This window comes from Heteronotia binoei, unplaced genomic scaffold, assembly GCF_032191835.1.
Source record: "Heteronotia binoei isolate CCM8104 ecotype False Entrance Well unplaced genomic scaffold, APGP_CSIRO_Hbin_v1 ptg000246l, whole genome shotgun sequence".
NCBI classification, from domain to species: Eukaryota; Metazoa; Chordata; class Lepidosauria; order Squamata; family Gekkonidae; genus Heteronotia; species Heteronotia binoei.
The window spans coordinates 122,374-140,595 of record NW_026800005.1 but is presented as its reverse complement, the minus strand read 5'-3'; the positions used below and the strand labels follow the sequence as shown (position 1 = coordinate 140,595).

General features: G+C 42.9%; 1 protein-coding gene across 1 annotated transcript in view; it reads left to right on the top strand.

Moving 5' to 3' along the window:
* Window positions 1-17,730, top strand: part of LOC132590541 (C-type lectin domain family 2 member D-like) — a 33,827-nt gene extending 16,097 nt beyond the window's left edge. Inside the window, exons 2-7 of the mRNA XM_060263469.1 lie at window positions 870-917; window positions 6,482-6,562; window positions 7,282-7,374; window positions 7,675-7,859; window positions 10,138-10,241; window positions 16,690-17,730. Coding sequence (XP_060119452.1) covers window positions 899-917; window positions 6,482-6,562; window positions 7,282-7,374; window positions 7,675-7,859; window positions 10,138-10,241; window positions 16,690-16,840 — 633 coding nt within the window. The 5' untranslated portion in view covers window positions 870-898 and the 3' untranslated portion in view covers window positions 16,841-17,730. The remainder of the gene's footprint in view (window positions 1-869; window positions 918-6,481; window positions 6,563-7,281; window positions 7,375-7,674; window positions 7,860-10,137; window positions 10,242-16,689) is intronic.
* Window positions 17,731-18,222: the final 492 nt, after the last annotated feature.

The following is an 18,222-nucleotide window of genomic DNA, read 5'->3' as shown; positions in this document are numbered from 1 at the left end:
AATTACAGCTCATCTCCAAACTACAGAGATCAGTTCCCATGTAGAAAATGGAAGCTTTGGAGGGTGGACTCAAGGCACTGTACCTGTAAGGTTTTGCCCAGGTTCAATCACGAGACTTCTTGAGTAGGAGCAAAAGAAGTTTAATGATGGTACTCAAAGCAACCGTCACATGGCAAGTGGATACTAAACCAGGTCTTGCCAGAATGGAGTACAATGAAAAATTACCCACTATTATAAAAAAGGGGAGCAACGACTCCTCATATTCCCATGCCCGCCAAAAATCTTTTGAAAGTCCTTTAGAATAAGATATAGTTAACTTTCAGGCTGTGGTGGTCAAGGTCAAATTCTCTCTTCAGTTTGAGCCTATCATCATTGCCCAGGGAGACCAGATTAGACCTGTCTCCCTGCAGTCTCTTTCCACCTGCAAGCCCAAAGCATCCTACATTACATACAGTACCAGACATTCAAAAAGAAGCTAATGGTTGTTGGTAACTGAAAATAAGTTTATATAAGGGGCTAAGTGTCATAGATTACATTCACTGTGGGCTAATTAATAAGCAAGGAAAATACTGTCAAGACAAAACTGTTAGCAACCCAAACATTAGTCAGAACAGCAACCATAAAATCATTATCAGGGTCCTGTTCTTGACAGTACCCCACTGAAAGGTCCCTGCCTTCCCCAGCCTCTGCCCTCAAATTTCCAGAAATTTCTTAATCCGGATTTGGCAACCCTTGTGGTTTTAGGGGACACAGTCTTCTCTACAGTAAGAAATCACAATGATTTTTACATGTAGCAATGAGTAGTATTTTTTGTTTCTTATTATTTAAGAATATTATTTAAGTAATGTTTCTTTTTGGTTTCTATACAGGTTAAGGCCTGTTACTCTCAGCTCAGAGGATGGCACAAGAAGTCTCAGGTAAGTGGTAGAAGCTTATTTATTTCTCCTAATGCTAGGGTTGTAGTCCACATTGTGTCTGGAGATCTCCTGGAATTTCTAGGGAAATAACTGCATGACACAGAGAGCGATTAAAATGTGGAATTCTCTGTGTGAGGATGTAGTGATACACAGGAATAAACAGCTTTAACTGGTGATTAGATTGATTCTAGGGCTGTCAACAACAACAACAAAATTGGTAATACCCGGATTCGGAAATATTTGGTAATTTTTTTGGTATTCCGGATATTACCGAATAGGGTATTCAGATATATCCAAATACACAGGTATATTCGGATACATTCGGTATTCGGCTCCCATTATACCCTATGGGCCATTGAAGTCAATGGCAAAATAGGGTATATTGGAAGCCTCCTGGAGGGGAGGGGGTTTGAGGGAGAGCCCCCAAACTTGCAGAAAACCTGCAGGGGACTCTCCCCTACAAAACCCCCAGGTTTCAAAAAGATTGGGCCAGGGGTCCCTATCCACAGGCACCCAAAGTGGGTGCCCCTATTCCACCATTATACCCTATGGGCCATTGAAGTCAATGGCAAAATAGGGTATATTGGAAGCTTCCTGGAGGGGAGGGGGTTTGAGGGAGACCCCCCGAAACTGCAGGGCAGCTTCAGGGGACTCTCCCCTACAAAACTCTCAAGTCCCAAAAAGATTGGACCATGGGGTCCAATTCCTGGGGCACCCAAAGCCAAACCTAACTTCAAATCAGAGAATCCTATAGGTCCCCAATCTTATCATTTATTTATTTATTTATTTATTACATTCAATTTATATCCCACCCTCTCCACAAGCGGACTCAGGCGGCTCACAACATTATACAATACAATCAGTCCAATAAAACATATAAAACCATAATTTACTTATTTCAGTTTTAAAACCATTCTATGGCGCTGCTTCAGTACAATATAAGTGGTATTGAATTCTCGACTGTGATCACCAGCATTCTATAAGATGTCCGGTGGCAGCCCTTTTTCAATTAAACAGCAAAAGCCTGCTTAAACAATTCGGTCTTACAGGTCCTGAGGAACGCAGACAAATCCTGCAGGGCCTTTATGGCTTCTGGAAGGGTGTTCCAAAGTTCTGGTGCTGCCACCGAAAAAGCCCTAGATCTCGTTACACACAACCTGGCTTCTTTTGGCCCAGGGGCAGACAACAGACTTTTTGTCCCTGATCGCAGTGCTCTCTGGGGGATATATGGGGAAAGGCGGTCCTGTAGATAGACAGGTCCCTGACCATAAAGGGCTTTAAAGGTTAATACCAACACCTTGAAGCAAACTCGGAACACAACAGGCAACCAGTGCAGCTCTCTCAGCACGGGCTGAATGTGCTCCCATCGCGGCAGCCCCATTAAAAGCCGTGCTGCAGCATTCTGCACTAGTTGTAGTCTCCGGGTAAGCATCGAGGGTAGCCCCATGTAGAGAGCATTACAGTGATCTATTCTTGAGCTGACCGTAGCATGGATCTATCTACCTACTCTATATGCACCCTGGCACCAATATAAACCCAGTTGCCAACTTCAGTGCCACACAAAATACAATCTGCTCCAGGTCTGCTCTGCAGCAAACCCAGATGCCAGCTCTCCAGGCCAGCCCCAAACAACACTGGGAGAGTTGCCCAAGCGCACCAACCATGCCGCTTCTGGGTTTCTCACCCAGATGCCCACAGGAAAATGACAGGGAACAGTGACCTTGGCCAAGGGACCAGAGCAGGCTACCCGAGGCCCAGAGCAGCAGAGCACAGCAAACCAGGAAAGGTTACCAGGCCCCCACCACCTAACCCAGCCACAAGCACAACAACCAGACCAGGGAGGCACTCAGCCCACAGGAAAATGGCCTGTGCCACCAAGGAACCAAAGCAGACCAGACGCCTAAACCAGCAGAGCAGAGCAAAAATAATTTTTAACAAACTAGACAATGTAATAAAATTATGAAGTGATTAAAACAAACAATCCCAGCCAGGCCATGCCAGAGCCAACCCCAATCCCCCCTATCAACCCTTTCCCAACACAAAACCATGCAGACACCTACCCAAAGCACAAAGAAGGTTTTCTAAAATATAGAAACAAAAACCTACTTTAAAAATTCCCCAACCCCCTACCCCACAATAAGGAAAAAAAGGAAGGATCTCACCCAGTCAGATGCTGAAGTCTAGGTCCAGGATCAGGATCCACACCAGGCCACAGAGAGCAGAGCAGCAGAGCACTGTGCCAAAGCAGCAGAGGCTCAACACCAGTTCACAGTCTCTCTATGGCAGCAGGAACAGCAATGGAGTCCAGGGGGCAAGAGATGGTAAATAAATACCCTCTCTCTGCCCATGAACAGAACAGAACAGTTTGGAAATAAACTGTTCTGTTCTCTGATTGGCTTGGGGGGGGGGACATGCAATTCCATTGGAGAATTGCAGTGTCTCCCTTCTCCCTACTTTGCACAACAAAAAAAAGCCCTGCAGGGTCCTGCAGAGCCATGTATTTCCAGTTTGCAGAAATGCATGCCTCTGATTGGTCAGAGGCCTCTTCTCCCCCCCACCCCCACCCCTCCCCCTCACCCCAGCCAGAAGCGAGAAAAGGCCAGGGAAAGGCGGGAAAGGCAATTACAGACTTCCTTTTCCCATTAATACCGTAATTATTCGGAAATCAGGTATTCAGAACTCAAATAGGCTCAGATGCTTATTTGGAATACCTGTTTCCAAATATTTACCGAAAAGGCTATATTCGGTAAATATTTGGTAAACCTTTATCTGAATTGACAGCCCTAATTGATTCACTAAGAATAAATCTGTCAGTGGCTACTAGTCATGATAAATGAGCGGAACTTCCACATTCAGAGGCACTAAGCTTCTGAATCCCAGAACTGGGAGGCAACATCAGGGGAAGGCCTTGGCCTCTATGTCCTGTTCTTGGCCATCCAGAGGGACTGGCTGACCTTTGTGCGAGGCAGGATGCTAGACTAGATGGACCATTGATCTGATTCAGCAGGGCTCTTCTTATGTTCTTAACTGCTCTTCTAGTTACAGAGATCAGTTCTCCTGGACAAAATGGCTGCTTTGGAAGATGGAATCTAGGGTATTATATTCCACTGAAGTCCCTCCCCTTCCCAGATCTCCAAGAATTTTCCAACCTAGAGCTGGCAACCTTGCCTACTGCAGAATGAAAGATGGAGGAACCAACTCTCATTGGTTCTGTACATTCCTTGAATCAATCAGTTTTAGCAGGAGAGAGAACATTTTCCACCTTTGATGGAAACAATTTTTCCTTTCCTTACAGATACGTTGTTGATCCCTTGGCTCCATATAAATCAGGCCTGGTTCCAAGATTACTGTGCAATCAGGACAAATTAGCTTGCTCTTCAGGAAGCAGCTAATATGTTTACTGGCCATCTCATATTGATTGTGACCGTCTGAAAGCACAATATACATAAGACAAGTGCCTCCTTGCCCTTGGTAATTTAGGCTTACCGGGGCCAGCTTCTAAGCTGCCTTTCCCATTTGCTGGTCACAGATCCTCTGTTACCAAGCTACTGATCCATGTCTGAGCAACTAATTGTTTCTTGGAAACGTTTGTGCTTTTCAGGGGGAGAGGTCAGACATTGTTCCCATGGGTCATCAGGAAGACACACATACTTAATAGTCTGTGTAAATAAATCTGGCTTTCCCCTGGCTGCTGCAGATTCACTCTGCGGAAGCAGAGCAGAAGAGATGTTTTGCCACTTCGCACAGTTATTGATAAAGGAGCTGCAGGCTTAGGTTTCATACCTGGCCTATGGGGGAATGATGCATTACAGATTGTTTTTGACCAAGTAACAAAGCTCCTAGGCTAAGCAGAAAGAATGCCTACTCAAGGATGGGAGCAGGAAGGGAAAGAGCTCGAGTGAAGATTCTGCTGGGAGATTCCCAAATGTTTAAGAAGCCAGTAATCCAAAAAGAAATCTGGAAACAACCAGAGGGCTGATGGCTGGAGTTAGAGGTGGAGATCCGAGGAGTAATATTCCAAGGGGAATGGAGAACAAAAAAGTACATGGAATCTACCATGCAGTGTAGAGCTTAGTGTGGTATGGTAAGCAGAGCACAGCTCATTTAGAGAAGAATTCTGATGTTAGTGATAGGATTTGTCATTGAATAGGATATAACGCCTTTGCTTTTTTGGCTGCACACCCCTGATGTAGCCAATCCTCCTGGAGCTTACAGTAGGCCCTGTACTAAGAGTCCTGTCATCTCTTGGAGGATTAGCTACATCAGGGGTATGTGGCTTAATATGCAGAGGAGTTCCTGCTACAAAAAAAGGCCTGGATATAAGAGATTCAGTTTTCCTAGGGGAGAGATTCCTGATTAATGGGAAGTATGGTGGAGAAGTTCCTGGGCTCTAAGAGAAATACTGGGGCAGTATCGGGATGGTCTTAGCTGCATAACTGCAAAGTGGAGATAGATCTAAACTCTTATGTGAGAAGAAAACCTTATTAGTTAAAAGTGCTGATGTAACTGGAATTTAAGATTAATGAGGGATGCTAATGTAATAAAAATATTTGTACCAAGATGCAGTCTTGTGAGCAAAAATTCTAGTACTTCGTGAGCTACTGGCATTACAGTTGTGAGCTACTACATGAATTAGGTTGCTCTGGGGCAATTTTTCCTGAGCTTGAGCAGAAATGTGTAAGCTGGAGGCTAACAAACTGTGAGCTAGCTCACATGCAACTTAGAAGGAACATTGCCAGTGAGCCTTGTTCCATGCCTAGAAGATGGCAAAAAACCCTCCAGGATCCCTGGCCAAACTGGCCTGGAGGAAAATTGCTTCCTGACCCCAAATTGGCAACCAGTATTTTCCTGGGCATATAAGAAAGGGCCGTGAGAACTAAGCACTGATGCAACCTCTCCTGTCCTCCCTCTCATCATCTGTGTAAGTTCACAGAATCAGCATTGCTGTCAGATGGCCATCTAGCCTCTGTTTAAAAACCTCCAAAGGAGAGCCCACCACTTCCCAAGGAAGCCTGTTCCACTAAGGAACTGCTTTGTCAGGAAGTTCTTCCTAATATTTAGTTGAAAACTCTTCTGATTTAATTTCACCCCTTTGGTTCTGGTCCGCCCTTCTGGGGCAACAGAAAACAACTCCGCACAATCCTATATACGAGTACTTGAAGTACTTGAAAATGGTGAGCATATCACCTCTCAGTCATCTCCTCTCTTGTAGTTCTTGCTTTTTCTGATGAAAATGGGCCAGCACTGTGTATTGGGCACTATATGACTGGCAGGGATCAGCAGATCACACAGCTAAAGTGGGGGAGAAAAGAGAAAGGCCAACCAAAATGGAGACCTGATGGAAACAGCCTCCTTCCGTTCTGAAAAAACTGTTGATCATATTTCATGGAGGTATTTACTTATTATTATTGAATTCTCCCACCTTAACTGTGTTAGCAGCTCATCTCTGCCACTCTTATGGGGCGTGCAATACACAGCACTGACCCATTTTCATATGGCTACACTTTATCCTTTAGGATCTGGGCTAATCATAATAATTCTCAGTCATTTTTGCTTCTGGACAGAGGCAGCAAGAGAAACCGTAGACTCCGAACTGATTGTCCAGCATCCCAAGACAATTAAGGCGGGGCAATCAGGACATGCTGGTAAAACTAATAATTTATTTTGTTGCATTTATAATGAGATCTTCCAAAAATGCCAGACCTATTTAGCTTAAAGAGCAGAACGACATTGTGTGCTATTAGAGCCTTGTTTATGGCCATTTGAGGTGTCTGTTTATATGACTTTATAGATTCTAGATGGGATGCCGGCTTTGTTTTCCCTTGGGAAGGGGCCTTGTACTTTGGGCAGCTGTGTTGCAGGAATTATGAGGCTGATCAGTTCTGAGGTAAGACAGAAAACCAATATCAGAGAGGCTGGATTCTTTGCAGGTTGAAGGGCCTGTTCAGATCCCTGCCTAGCTACCCCTGGTCTCAGATTGTTCCAGAGAGAGATGAGGAACAGGCCTCAAGATTCCCCAGTGTCTGGGGGAATCTGGCGTTGAATAATAGGTCAGTTGCCCCCGTTCTGTCATTTGGTTCTCTTCACAATGAGATGGACAAGGGAAAGGTAGAAGAAAGACTGTGGTGTTGTGTCCAGTCCTGCTCCTGATTTCTTTCCTCAGGGCCAATTTTTGAGGAAAAATTATATCCAGAGATGTAGTAACAATGGCATTGTGCATGCCTTCATTATGCCTCTCATGAAAAACAGCTCAATGAGGCCTATCTTGCCTTTTGAGAAACAAACTTAGATAAGTTCTTTAAAGAGGGGCTTGTGTGTTTCATTCTTGTGACCACTATATTCTCAGTCTCATGTTGTTTTTCAGCTTTCATCCCAAAGTGCATTACAGATAAAAAATACCCCCTGGCAGTCACCCTTGTGGTTACAGTTCTGCTCATTGTCATCATTGCATTGGCTGGTGAGTGCATAACAATCTTATCCTTTGACTTTTTTAGTACTTAAATTAAATTAAGATATGCTGCACAGTTTGAAAGATAGGTGAATGGGTTAAGGATTCTCTGATCCTCATTTTTTTATTCCCTTGGTTCTCAGTTCCTCATTTTTTTCTCTCAAGAGGTTAGTTACGCTGAGAGAGAGTGACTGGTGCCCAGTGAGGCTAAGAAGAGGCCATACTGTTGAACTAGGATGGACCAATGGCCAGATAGTATAAAATACTTCATGTGCTGCTTGAAATATGATCACTCTGTTTTTCTTTCAGTTCGAAAACCACAGCCTTGTTCACCGTGTCCTCCTCTTGCTGATGCTGCCTGCCCACAACACTGGATTGGGTACCATGGAAAATGCTACTATAAATCTGAAGATGATGGGGATTGGAATAGCAGTGAAACAAAATGTTCCACATTTGGTGCTACCTTGGCACTGATCGATTCGCAGTGGGATCTGGTAAGGAATATGTATGTATCAATAACTGGCAGGTTGAGCGTCTGAAGCAAGCATGTGTATAGTTACTATTGTGTGCTGCTGTTCTTCCTTCATCCTGACATGCCACGGGGAAACATTCTTGGTCCAAAAAAAAGGGAATTTCCTGGGGAATTGAAATGTTCTCATAAAGCCTGCCCCAAATCTTCCATTTTTCACCCCCTTTCACTCCTCCTTTGGAAGTGACTTGACAGCACATAGCACACATACCTTTGATTTGATGTCATCTGTTGCTAAAAAAATACTAAAATTAAAAATAGGAGGGTTCTTTTTTCAGGCTACTATTAAGTCAATCAAGGATCACTTGTTCAGTGTGATGACAGTGTGGTGCTACATAGCCAATCAGGTCTGAGATCATGAAGCCAACCAGAATAAGAGCAAGACTTCAGAATAAAGGCACAGGGACAAGGCATGCAAATGCCATCTCTGTATGCCTCCGTTTTGCTTGCACGTGCTTGTACAGGAGTTGTTTTTCCCACCCCGAGTGATAGCAGTGAAGAATGGAAACCATTGAAATAGACCCATCCTCCCTCGTTGAATTTCTGGCAAAGTCCTAACCTTGACAAGCATCGTAGTCCAAACCTGCAACTCTGGCCCAAGGAAACAAGCAAAAGAAGAGCAGTGGCAAAGTACTCAGCAGTGGCAAAACAGCCAGTACTTTTCCAGATGCTTGATCAGTTTTAGAAGGGAGAGGATACCACTTGGAGGACCAAGCTACAGGAGTGGAATGGCTGCAACTGGGGCTGTCAAGCAGGCCCTCAGGACTTGAGCAGCATCAAGAAACTTCAGGCAGCCCGACTGATTGACAAGTGATGGTGAGCAGATGCTGGCAGGAGGGCTGCACATTTAAAAGGAGATGTGTGAGTGAGTTTCTTGGGAAGGGCAAGAGAAGACTGCATTACTCATGAAAAGCAATGGAGTTCAAGTAGATAAGGCAATGCTGGCATAGGCAGCTTGGGGGACTGTGGTCTAAGGTGAGAAGGCTTGGGAGGGAAGCACAGTTGAATGGCCAATGAGGACACCCTGGGGAGTGGAACTCAAGTTTAAAGGGACAGCTCTTGGTCTGAGGCCACAGCAACATTTGTCAGAACAACTTTTTCCATCTGGGAGGGTCATAGTTTAAAGGGACAGCTCCTTCCATCTGGGAGGGTCATAGTTTAAAGGGACAGCTCCTTCCATCTGGGAGGGTCATAGTGAATAGCAGCTTCTTTCCAGGGTCAGAGAGGGACTGCACTTGGGTGTGGTGGGCAGAGCTTCATTTGAAGAAAATGTGCAAGTGCATATGACACTTTTTAACTTTTCATTTTACTTAGGGTGAATTTAACCATTTCAGATTTTTTTTGTTGCAAACCTGGGGAGTCCACCAGTTTTGCAGAAAAAATTGTTCAGCATCTGTGCAGCCTTGATCTATGGATTTAGGTATCTGAAGGTAGGGGCCCCATGTCACTGATAATGTATAGATGCAAACATCAAAGGCTCTTGTTGGAGAGAATCCATTGACAGCAGAGGCAGGTGTAATGAAAGTTGAGCCCTTCCTCCTACAAAATGTTAGCAGCCAAAAATATTAAGAAGGGGGTAATATTGTTGTTTTGTATATGAACTTGCCAAATTAAGTACCTGATACCTTTCTCTTTCTAAAACTTTTAAAAGGAATGGCTTTCCAAATTGTGATTGTTGTAAAAAAATAATTAGAACACAAAATGGGGGTGGGAGGTAGATATGTTATTAAGTTAATTTTCTCCCAGTCTACTCTCTCACTGTGTACCAAATTTATGAAGGCATATGTATAGCCTTGCAGTATCTGATTTCAGTGCACAAGGTTACAGAGGTAGAATATACAGCAGCAGTTTCCAAAAGGGCTCCTGCCAATGCATTTCCTGATACCCATTTGCTTCTTCATCAAAGCATTTCTTCTCTAAAGCAAAAGCCAATCCTGATTTTCCTCCATCTCAGTGGAACAGGAGGCACTTCAGAAGAACCCAGGAGGCCTTTGTATCTCCAGGGAACATCCATAAAAACCACCTGCCTTCATTGAAGGGTGATACTTTGCTCACACAGCATTTTTTTGTTGGCCCAAGAACCCTGTAGCAATCATTTTCTGATTGCCTCTTTTGGGTGGTGGCACCCATTCCCCATTTTCAAAATTCTAAAAATGCCTACAGGCTCAACAAGACTAGGGACCTTGATGTAGAGAGAGTTCTAACACAGAGGTATATTAATCATTCCTTTATTTATCTTCTAGAGTTTTTTAGTGAACATGACTCGCCCTGTTCATCATTGGATTGGCCTCTCAAGGCAAACAGGCCTGGCATGGAAATGGCAGAATGGCACAGAGTTTGAAGATCAGTGAGTATTTTTTTTTTTTGAACCTCTCTCCATTTGTCTTTCGGTATTTGCATGTTGTAAAGGGAATTTCTAACACAAGCTTCTGGAGCTAATGCACATTACCCACTGTTCTCCAGGTGGATCATTAGCTAAACACACCTGAAAAGTGAAAAAAACACATTCAGGGCTGCTACCCAAGTTACTGGGAACAAGGTCGGGGTTTGGCTTAGTGGTGAATTACATTCATTGTATGCAAAGGGTTTGGATTCAGAGGAAGAGGCTATAACTGACAGTTGAGCACTTGCTTTGTATGTAGATGGTCCCTGGTTCAGTCATTGACAGGAATTCTCAAATGCCTGCTACTTTGGCTTGATTCCCTTTCACAAGTGGTGATCAGGCAGTCAATTAATGGATGACCTGTTTGGCTGTTCACAACTGTTCGTGTGAATTTGCAGGAACAGGCTACTTGCAGAGATCACCTGAGGGTTTTTTGATCTCTTGCTGGGGAAATTCTGCTCTTCTCACTTTTGCAATGAGGAGCTCATAAAAATAGTTCGCTTTTGCAATGCGGAGCTCAGGAAAATGTCCCCGTCCAGCTTGAGAGGGAAAGAGAAATGAGCTCTTTCTCTGCTTCCTTTTGCAATGCAGAGGCCAAAAGCCTTGTTTCTGATCCAGCCCAGCCTGTAGGAAAGGGAGCTCTTCTTCCTTTCACATCTTCACTATGTAGTTATTTTGCTAAGAGGGAATGTGGTTCAGAGACAACTCACAGCTGATTTGCTGGATCAGCTGTGAAGGGGCCTATAACAACTGAACAAGCTCCCTGAAAAAATTGCAGCACCCCTAGTTATTGGAATATTTACAGAAAGGGGTTGATACTACCAGAAGGTTTTTGTGACTGGAAAGGATTTCGGTCTGCAGCATATGATTTCCCTACTTCATGCTATAGTCCAAGATGCCGTCTGAAACACTGCTTCTGGGAGACGGGGACCCCCAGGAATAGCAAAAATCATCCCACTGTGTGCACGGAGGTTCTCTGATGGATCTATGACTAAGAACTGGAAGTGCTCAGAAACATGGTCTTTTTGACACCTGCTGCCCATCAGCACTGACAAAACCTGAGACAGATATGTAGACAGATGGCCCAAGTGGTATAAAACAGCTTCATCATTCATCTCCTAGAAGCTAAATGAAACTAACAGATGGGCCAAGCCAGGTTTTATTTTGGGCTAAAATGAATCTTCCCAGTTGTTTGAGATTTGTCTTAAGCTTTCAGTTTCCTATTTAAATTACGAATTTAAATTTATTCTTTGTGAAACTTTTATCTCAGATGTTTTGTTCTGTGGTTCCATTGGCAATTCTTGGTTATATTAGTGAGAATCAAGCTTGAAAATTCATAAGCGGTCAGGGCTCTTAGTACAGGACCTACTGTAAGCTCCAGGAGGATTGGCTACATCAAGGGTGTGTGGCCTAATATGCAAAGGAGTTCCTGCTACAAAAAAATGCCCTGGCCAGATGTCAAGTATATGGAACATATTTTAGCATTTAGAGAATATCTGGATCTTATTCGACATCAAAGTATTTGGAATATGCTCAGCATTTTACAGAAAACTCTGAATGCCGTTTCTGTAAGGACATTTTTGTTTCAGTTTTCTTTAGGCAACAGATTTCCAGGATTCAGATGTCTGGGGGTGGGTCACAGGGGGATCTGAAAGAATGGGATAGGCTCCCAGAACATAATGAAAAACCATTATGGTTATGCCAAGCAGGCTGGAAGATTTTTGCATTTCCTGCAAACAAAAAACCACCACATCCTTGTGTGATATTGCACACAGCTCTCTGCTATCCGGTGACCGTTGTTTTTTGCATATTTCTTGATATTGTTGATTCTTTGTCTTTTTACCTCAGGAACCCACCTCTGTAAATGCTGTAATAATTTGCATGCCAATTTTTTCCTATGGTAATATGATATTTACATTATGTTCACATAGGCGGTGACTTTGTCTTAACCATATCTCAGTCAAGAACAGTTTTTATTATAAAATTTTAACTAAGAATATGACAATACAGGAGATTAACTGTTTGGAAATAAGAGCTGGTTTTAAAAGTGCAAAGAAAGTGAAATACTTAGGAATAAATCTGACAAGTGTAGCAGTATATATGAAAATAATTTTGTGATTGCGCTAAAAGAAATTGAGAATTTACTGAAGAAGTGGGAAGGTCTACAACTGTCTTTTATGGGAAGAATTGCCCTTATTAAGATGACCATTCTTCCGAAAGTGATGTTTCTATTCCAAACAATTAATTTTGCAATTAAGAAGGTTTTTTTCACTAAACTGAATAGACTCGTCAGGACATTTATATGGCAAGGGAAAAAGCCAAGAATTAGATGGAAGATATTAAGTGATCAGAAAGAAAATGGAGGACTAGGTTTACCAGATTGGGAATCCTACTATATTGCAAATGTAACAGTCTGGTTGAAAGACTGGATAAGTTTGGAAAATAAGAGAATTCTTGCTTTAGAAGGTCATGATCTCTTGACAGGCTGGCACACAAATCTCTGGTACACAGATAAAGGTAGTAAGTATTTTACTAATCACTTGATCCAGAAGGCAATATTTGATGTTTGGATAAAGATAAAAAACAAGATATATAATAAGACACCCAGATGGGTTTCCCCAATAGAAGCATCCACAAAACCTCAATTATGGGATTTTATGAATATTGTAACATATCAGGAGCTGTTGGATGAGGATGATAAATTAAGAAAGAGGGATGATTTAGAACAGAGAGGAATAAAAATAGATTGGTGGCTAAATTTGCAGATTACAGCTAAATTTAATAAAGATAAAGTGTGTGGGTTTACTAAAGGGAATTTTGATTTCGATAAAATATTGTTGGCAAAGGAGGATAAAACGATCAGAAAGGTATATAATTATTTAATGCAAATAAAATTAGAAGATGAACAGGTAAAAGAAGTGATGATTAAATGGTCACAGAATTTGGGGAGGACTATTGACTTAGAACAATGGCTGCAATTGTGGAAAAATAACTATAAAATAAGCCAGTTAACTACAGGGAAAACTTTTTCAAAATGTTCCATAGGTGGTATATTACGCCAGTCCAGCTATCAAAGATGTCCAATAACTTGTTGGAAATGTGGTACTTAAATAGGTACGTTTTATCATCTATGGTGGACTTGCGCTATTGTGAGAAAATATTGGGTGAAAGTATTTTTATTTTTAAAGGAGGTATTATGTTTGGATTTTCAGTTTAAACCAGAGATCATGTTATTATCTATGGTAAACAAACTTATACCAAAAGAAGATGAGCATCTGATGATTTATATTCTTACAGCTGCTAGAATTTTGTTAGCCAAATATTGTAGGAAAGGGAGATGCCCAAATCTAGAGGAAGTAATTGAAAAAGTACTACAAGCTGCTGAAGCGGATATACTTTCAACTCTTTTGAAAGGGGAGACAAAATCCGTAGCAAGCAATAAATGGAAGAAGCTATATATATGGTTTGATAGGATGACAAAAGAAAAAGATAACAAGAATTCAGTGTGATGAATAAATGATATAGTATTATGTTTAGTTTTATAAACTAGGTGGTTAACTTTAGATGTTTAAACCCATTTCCACTCTCTGTTTTAGATATAAGACAATTTGAACTTAGAGGTTTTGGTACGCGGATGAAATTATAAGAAGAAATTTATGTTCTGTATTTATATACCAAGACTGATATGGCAGAATGATACAGTATTTTGTAAGAGGTTGACGTTTGTTTGTGTTAAGAAATCAATAAACTTAAAAAAAAAAAAGAACAGTTTTTATGACTGCCCAACAAAATGGAAATGCTGTTGCTTTCTAAGGTTGTATTCAGGGCATTTCTTTGTACCATACCATACCATAGATCTTTATTGGCATTTATATAAGAATACAGTATACTTTAAAACCAACAATAACACTATAGAATATAATAAAACCTTAAAAAAAACAGCAAAAGTTAAATGACATAAAATAGCTGTGGGCTATGCATGAGTAAAAGCCTCTCTGATTTGGATCGCAACCTGTAAAAAGCAAGCATTTCTTTGTAGAAAAAGCCCAGTATGAACTCATTTGCATATTAGGCAAACCTCCTGAAGCCAAGCCAGCCAGAACTGTGTTCCTGTGTGTTCTCCCTCCCCCCTCCCTTCCCAGTTGTATTTGAAAATGTGCAAAAAGTTTCTCTCGCTCTGGGAGGATGTTTTTGTGCTTCACAGAGCAAATAGATTTTCGTTGCCAAACTTTCTTCTTAAACAAGAAAGTTCTAGTTTAATAAGAGAGTCGACGTGTTAGATGAGGGCAAACAGCTTCAATTACAACTTCTACTGGAATAATAGTAGAGATAATTTTGGAAAGGGGCTTTGTAGCATCATGTGAGAACAGATTAAAAAATTGTCTCTGCACAATATCATCTACAACTTACTACAAGTGGGGAAACTACACATGCCATTCATTGTATATAAAAGAAAACTTGATAGCATTTAAAACAAAGTTCTGTCTTGGTCTGAATGTAAAGTTAAAGATTTGCTGCTCTAAACTAGCAAGTTCCTAGAGAGCATTAACCCATCCCAGGCCAAGGTCAGACACACATAAACTGACGAGATGGGCATGGATGAAAGCCAGATGCATGTCGGATTTTATGCGGTTGTCCAAACATCAGCATCTGGCAATGGTTGTTGGCTCGTTCATGTCCCGAACTGCCACGACTGAGACGCGGACTTTTTTGATAGTACATTAAATCCAGAATAAGAATGCTTCCGACGACTCCCGCGTGTACTTTCTATGTTTGAATGCTCCATTGTAGCCGACTCGTCGCAAGCGCACATCTGCTTCCCTGCGAGAGCCAACTCTGAATAATATCATCGCGCCAGCAATTGTTGACTCAGCCTTCCAACCTTCTGAGGTTGGTAAAATATGTACCCAGCTTGCTGGGGGGGGGGGGGAAGTGTAATGACCAGGGAAGGCAATGGCAAACCACCCCGTAAAAGGTCTGCCGTGAAAACTTTGTGAAAGCAGCGTCACCCCAGAGTTGAAAACGACTGGTGCTTGCACAGGGGACCTTTCCTAAATGGGGGGGGGGGGAGGCAGATCGCCCACCTTTGCTGTCTCCCTGCCAGGGGAGGAGGATGACCCACCTTTGCCGTCTCCCCGCCAGGTGGAGAGACAGCAAAGAGAGTTGCCGTGCCCCCCCCATTTAAACACCATGGCGGGGTGTTTAAATGGGGGGGGGAGGAAGATCCCCCACCTTTGCTGTTTCCCTGCCAGGCGGAGAGACAGCAAAGAGAGTTGCCGTGCTCTCCCCACAATTTAAACCCACGGCGGGGTGTTTAAATGGGGGGGAGGAAGATTGACCCACCTTTGCTGTCTCCCTGCCAGGCGGAGAGACAGCAAAGAGAACTCCTGGGCTTCCCCTTCCTTTCCGGGTGTTTAAATGGGGGGGGGGGGGAGAGATCACCCACCTTTCCTGGCACCTTTAAAAAAAAAAGCCAAGCACGATATCCCACGGTACTGCGCTTGCGCGAGTGTGGAATGCCATCTCAAAAAATGAGGTCCGGTTGAGACCTCTGATCAACCAACAACGGGACCAACGCTGCTTAGAACTGAAGGATGGAGGGATGTCTGATCAGGAAATTCGTTGTAAAAAAGCTGCGGGGTATAATAGCGACGGGTTAGGGATGGATTTAATGGTGAGTGTGGCCGCGGCCTCAGTTAAACTGCTTGGATGAATTCTTGCTGCTATGTTTATTCCACCCCAGCAGATGGCACTGCAATATAGACCATAATGTCTGTCAAGAGTAGGCTTGTTTCAATGGGGAGCAGTGCTGATCTGCAGTGGAAGTAACAGTTCGATTTTAGTCCAGTAGTAACACCTTAAACAGGAGTTTCAGAAGTATGAGCTTTCAAGAGTCAAAGCTCCCTTCATCAGAAGCAAATAGAAACAGAAATCTCTGAGTTCTTTCATTCCAGTCACAAGTTGTGAGGGAGGTTGTAAAGAATTTTTTAAAGTGGAAAGGAAAGGTCCCCTGTACAAGCATCAGTTGTTTCTGACTCTGGGGTGATGTTGCTTTCACAACATTTTCACAGCAGACTTCTTATGGGGTGATTTGCCATTGCCTTCCCCAGTCATCTACGCTTTCCCCCTAGCAAGCTGGGTACTCATTTTACCGACCTCGGAAGGATGGAAGGCTGAGTCAACCTCGAGCTGGCTACCTGATTTTTAAAGTGACAGTACTCAAACAAAGAAATCTCCAGGGGAAACTACTACACTGTTGAACTTAAGTTAATTCACAAGTTCAGAACAATGGACACCCTCACAGCTAAATATGCCTGTAGCTATGAGAGAATCCTGTTCACTGTTCTGAACAACTCTGAGGAAACATGGAATAAAGAAGTCCTGTTTAATAATTTAAAAATGCTTATTTCAGGTTTCTTGTGCGAGGAGACAACATGTGTGCCTACCTGGACGACACTGGGGTGAGTAGTACCAGGTGCTCCCTGGAGAAGAACTTCCTCTGCAGCCAGCCAGATGCCTGCTCCAGGAAGAGAAAAACAAACCTCGCCGGAAAGGATATGTGACTTACTTGGTGTGGAAGAGGACCAAAGCCACCTCTGAAGTGATGCAAGAGACAGTGGTGGTAGAACCAACCACTCTTCGTGGCTAGTACAGTGCCTGGGCCCATCGTTACTATTATTATACCCCTTTTCATCTGGTCTTTTTCTACAACAGAGTTGAGGGAGTATAATATTTACAAAACTGATATGGGAATCTGGACTTGAATCTCCCCTCTGCAATGAACCTACCAGGCAGCCTTTCCAATCTGCTGTCCCACAACCTCTGTTTTTCTATGCGTGCACACACACACACACACACACACACAAGAAACATATAGGAATAATAATGAGACATAATGCACATGAAGCCCTTTGAACCTTCTAAATTCTGTCAGCGGGTACCTGCTGTAGAGATAATGCAGCATGCACCATGAAATGCAAGCCAATGAGACTCAGGTGTGTTTGCATCCCAGTTTGAAGTAATTAGCATACCAGTGCCTCCACACAAGTCGAGTGCCTCTGGAAAGGGGAAAGGAAAAAGGGGTTACAGCCCTAAAACATACCTCTGCCATTGGGAGAGGAGACATTTTCTGCTTCTTCCTCTTGCTCCTCTTCTAGGTCTAGTTGAAAACACACACACCTTTCACATGCTGTCTGGCACCTCTGTGGACATCTATTTGTCACAGTAGGCTGGGGATAGGGTAGGAAGAATAGCAGATATCCAAGCAAGGTTGGAGTAAGCCGTGGCTGCTTCATGTCTCGATATTTCACAGTATTGAAGGGTCCAATGCAACTCTTTTGAGTTATTATTGTCAGGTTTGCCAAAGAGTAGGGGGAAGTAGAAGCACGTGCCCAGAGAATCCATGTGTATTTCTCTACTGGAAGAGAAACAGGTCTGAAAAGAAATACTTAAAGATTTAGAAGAGCTATAGTAAATGGCATGGGAGAGGGTAGGATTTAATTCCTTTCACTATTTGCTGTCATGTATCCTCTCTCGTGTGTAACGACCCTCCTCCCCACACACACTTTACACAGGAAATCTCATATCACCTAAAGCTGAAGGTGAAGACAACAAGAAAATAGAAGACGTTACCCAGGTACAGGAAACAGAGTGCAAATGCCCCAAGTTCCTTGACACTCCTTCTGACATTTCCAGTATGCAATATTGGGTATCAGCAATTCATTCTCATTCCAGGTTATAGCTGACAAATCAGTTCTTTCCTCCAGGGCTTTTTTTTGTAGCAGGAACTTCTTTGTATATTAGGCCACACACTCCTGATGTATCCAATCCCCCAAGAGCTTACAGGGCTTACTGTAAGCTCCAGGAGGATTGGCTACATCAGGGGTGTGTGGCCTAATATGCAAGGGAGTTCCTGCTACAAAAAAGCACCCTGATTTCCACTCTA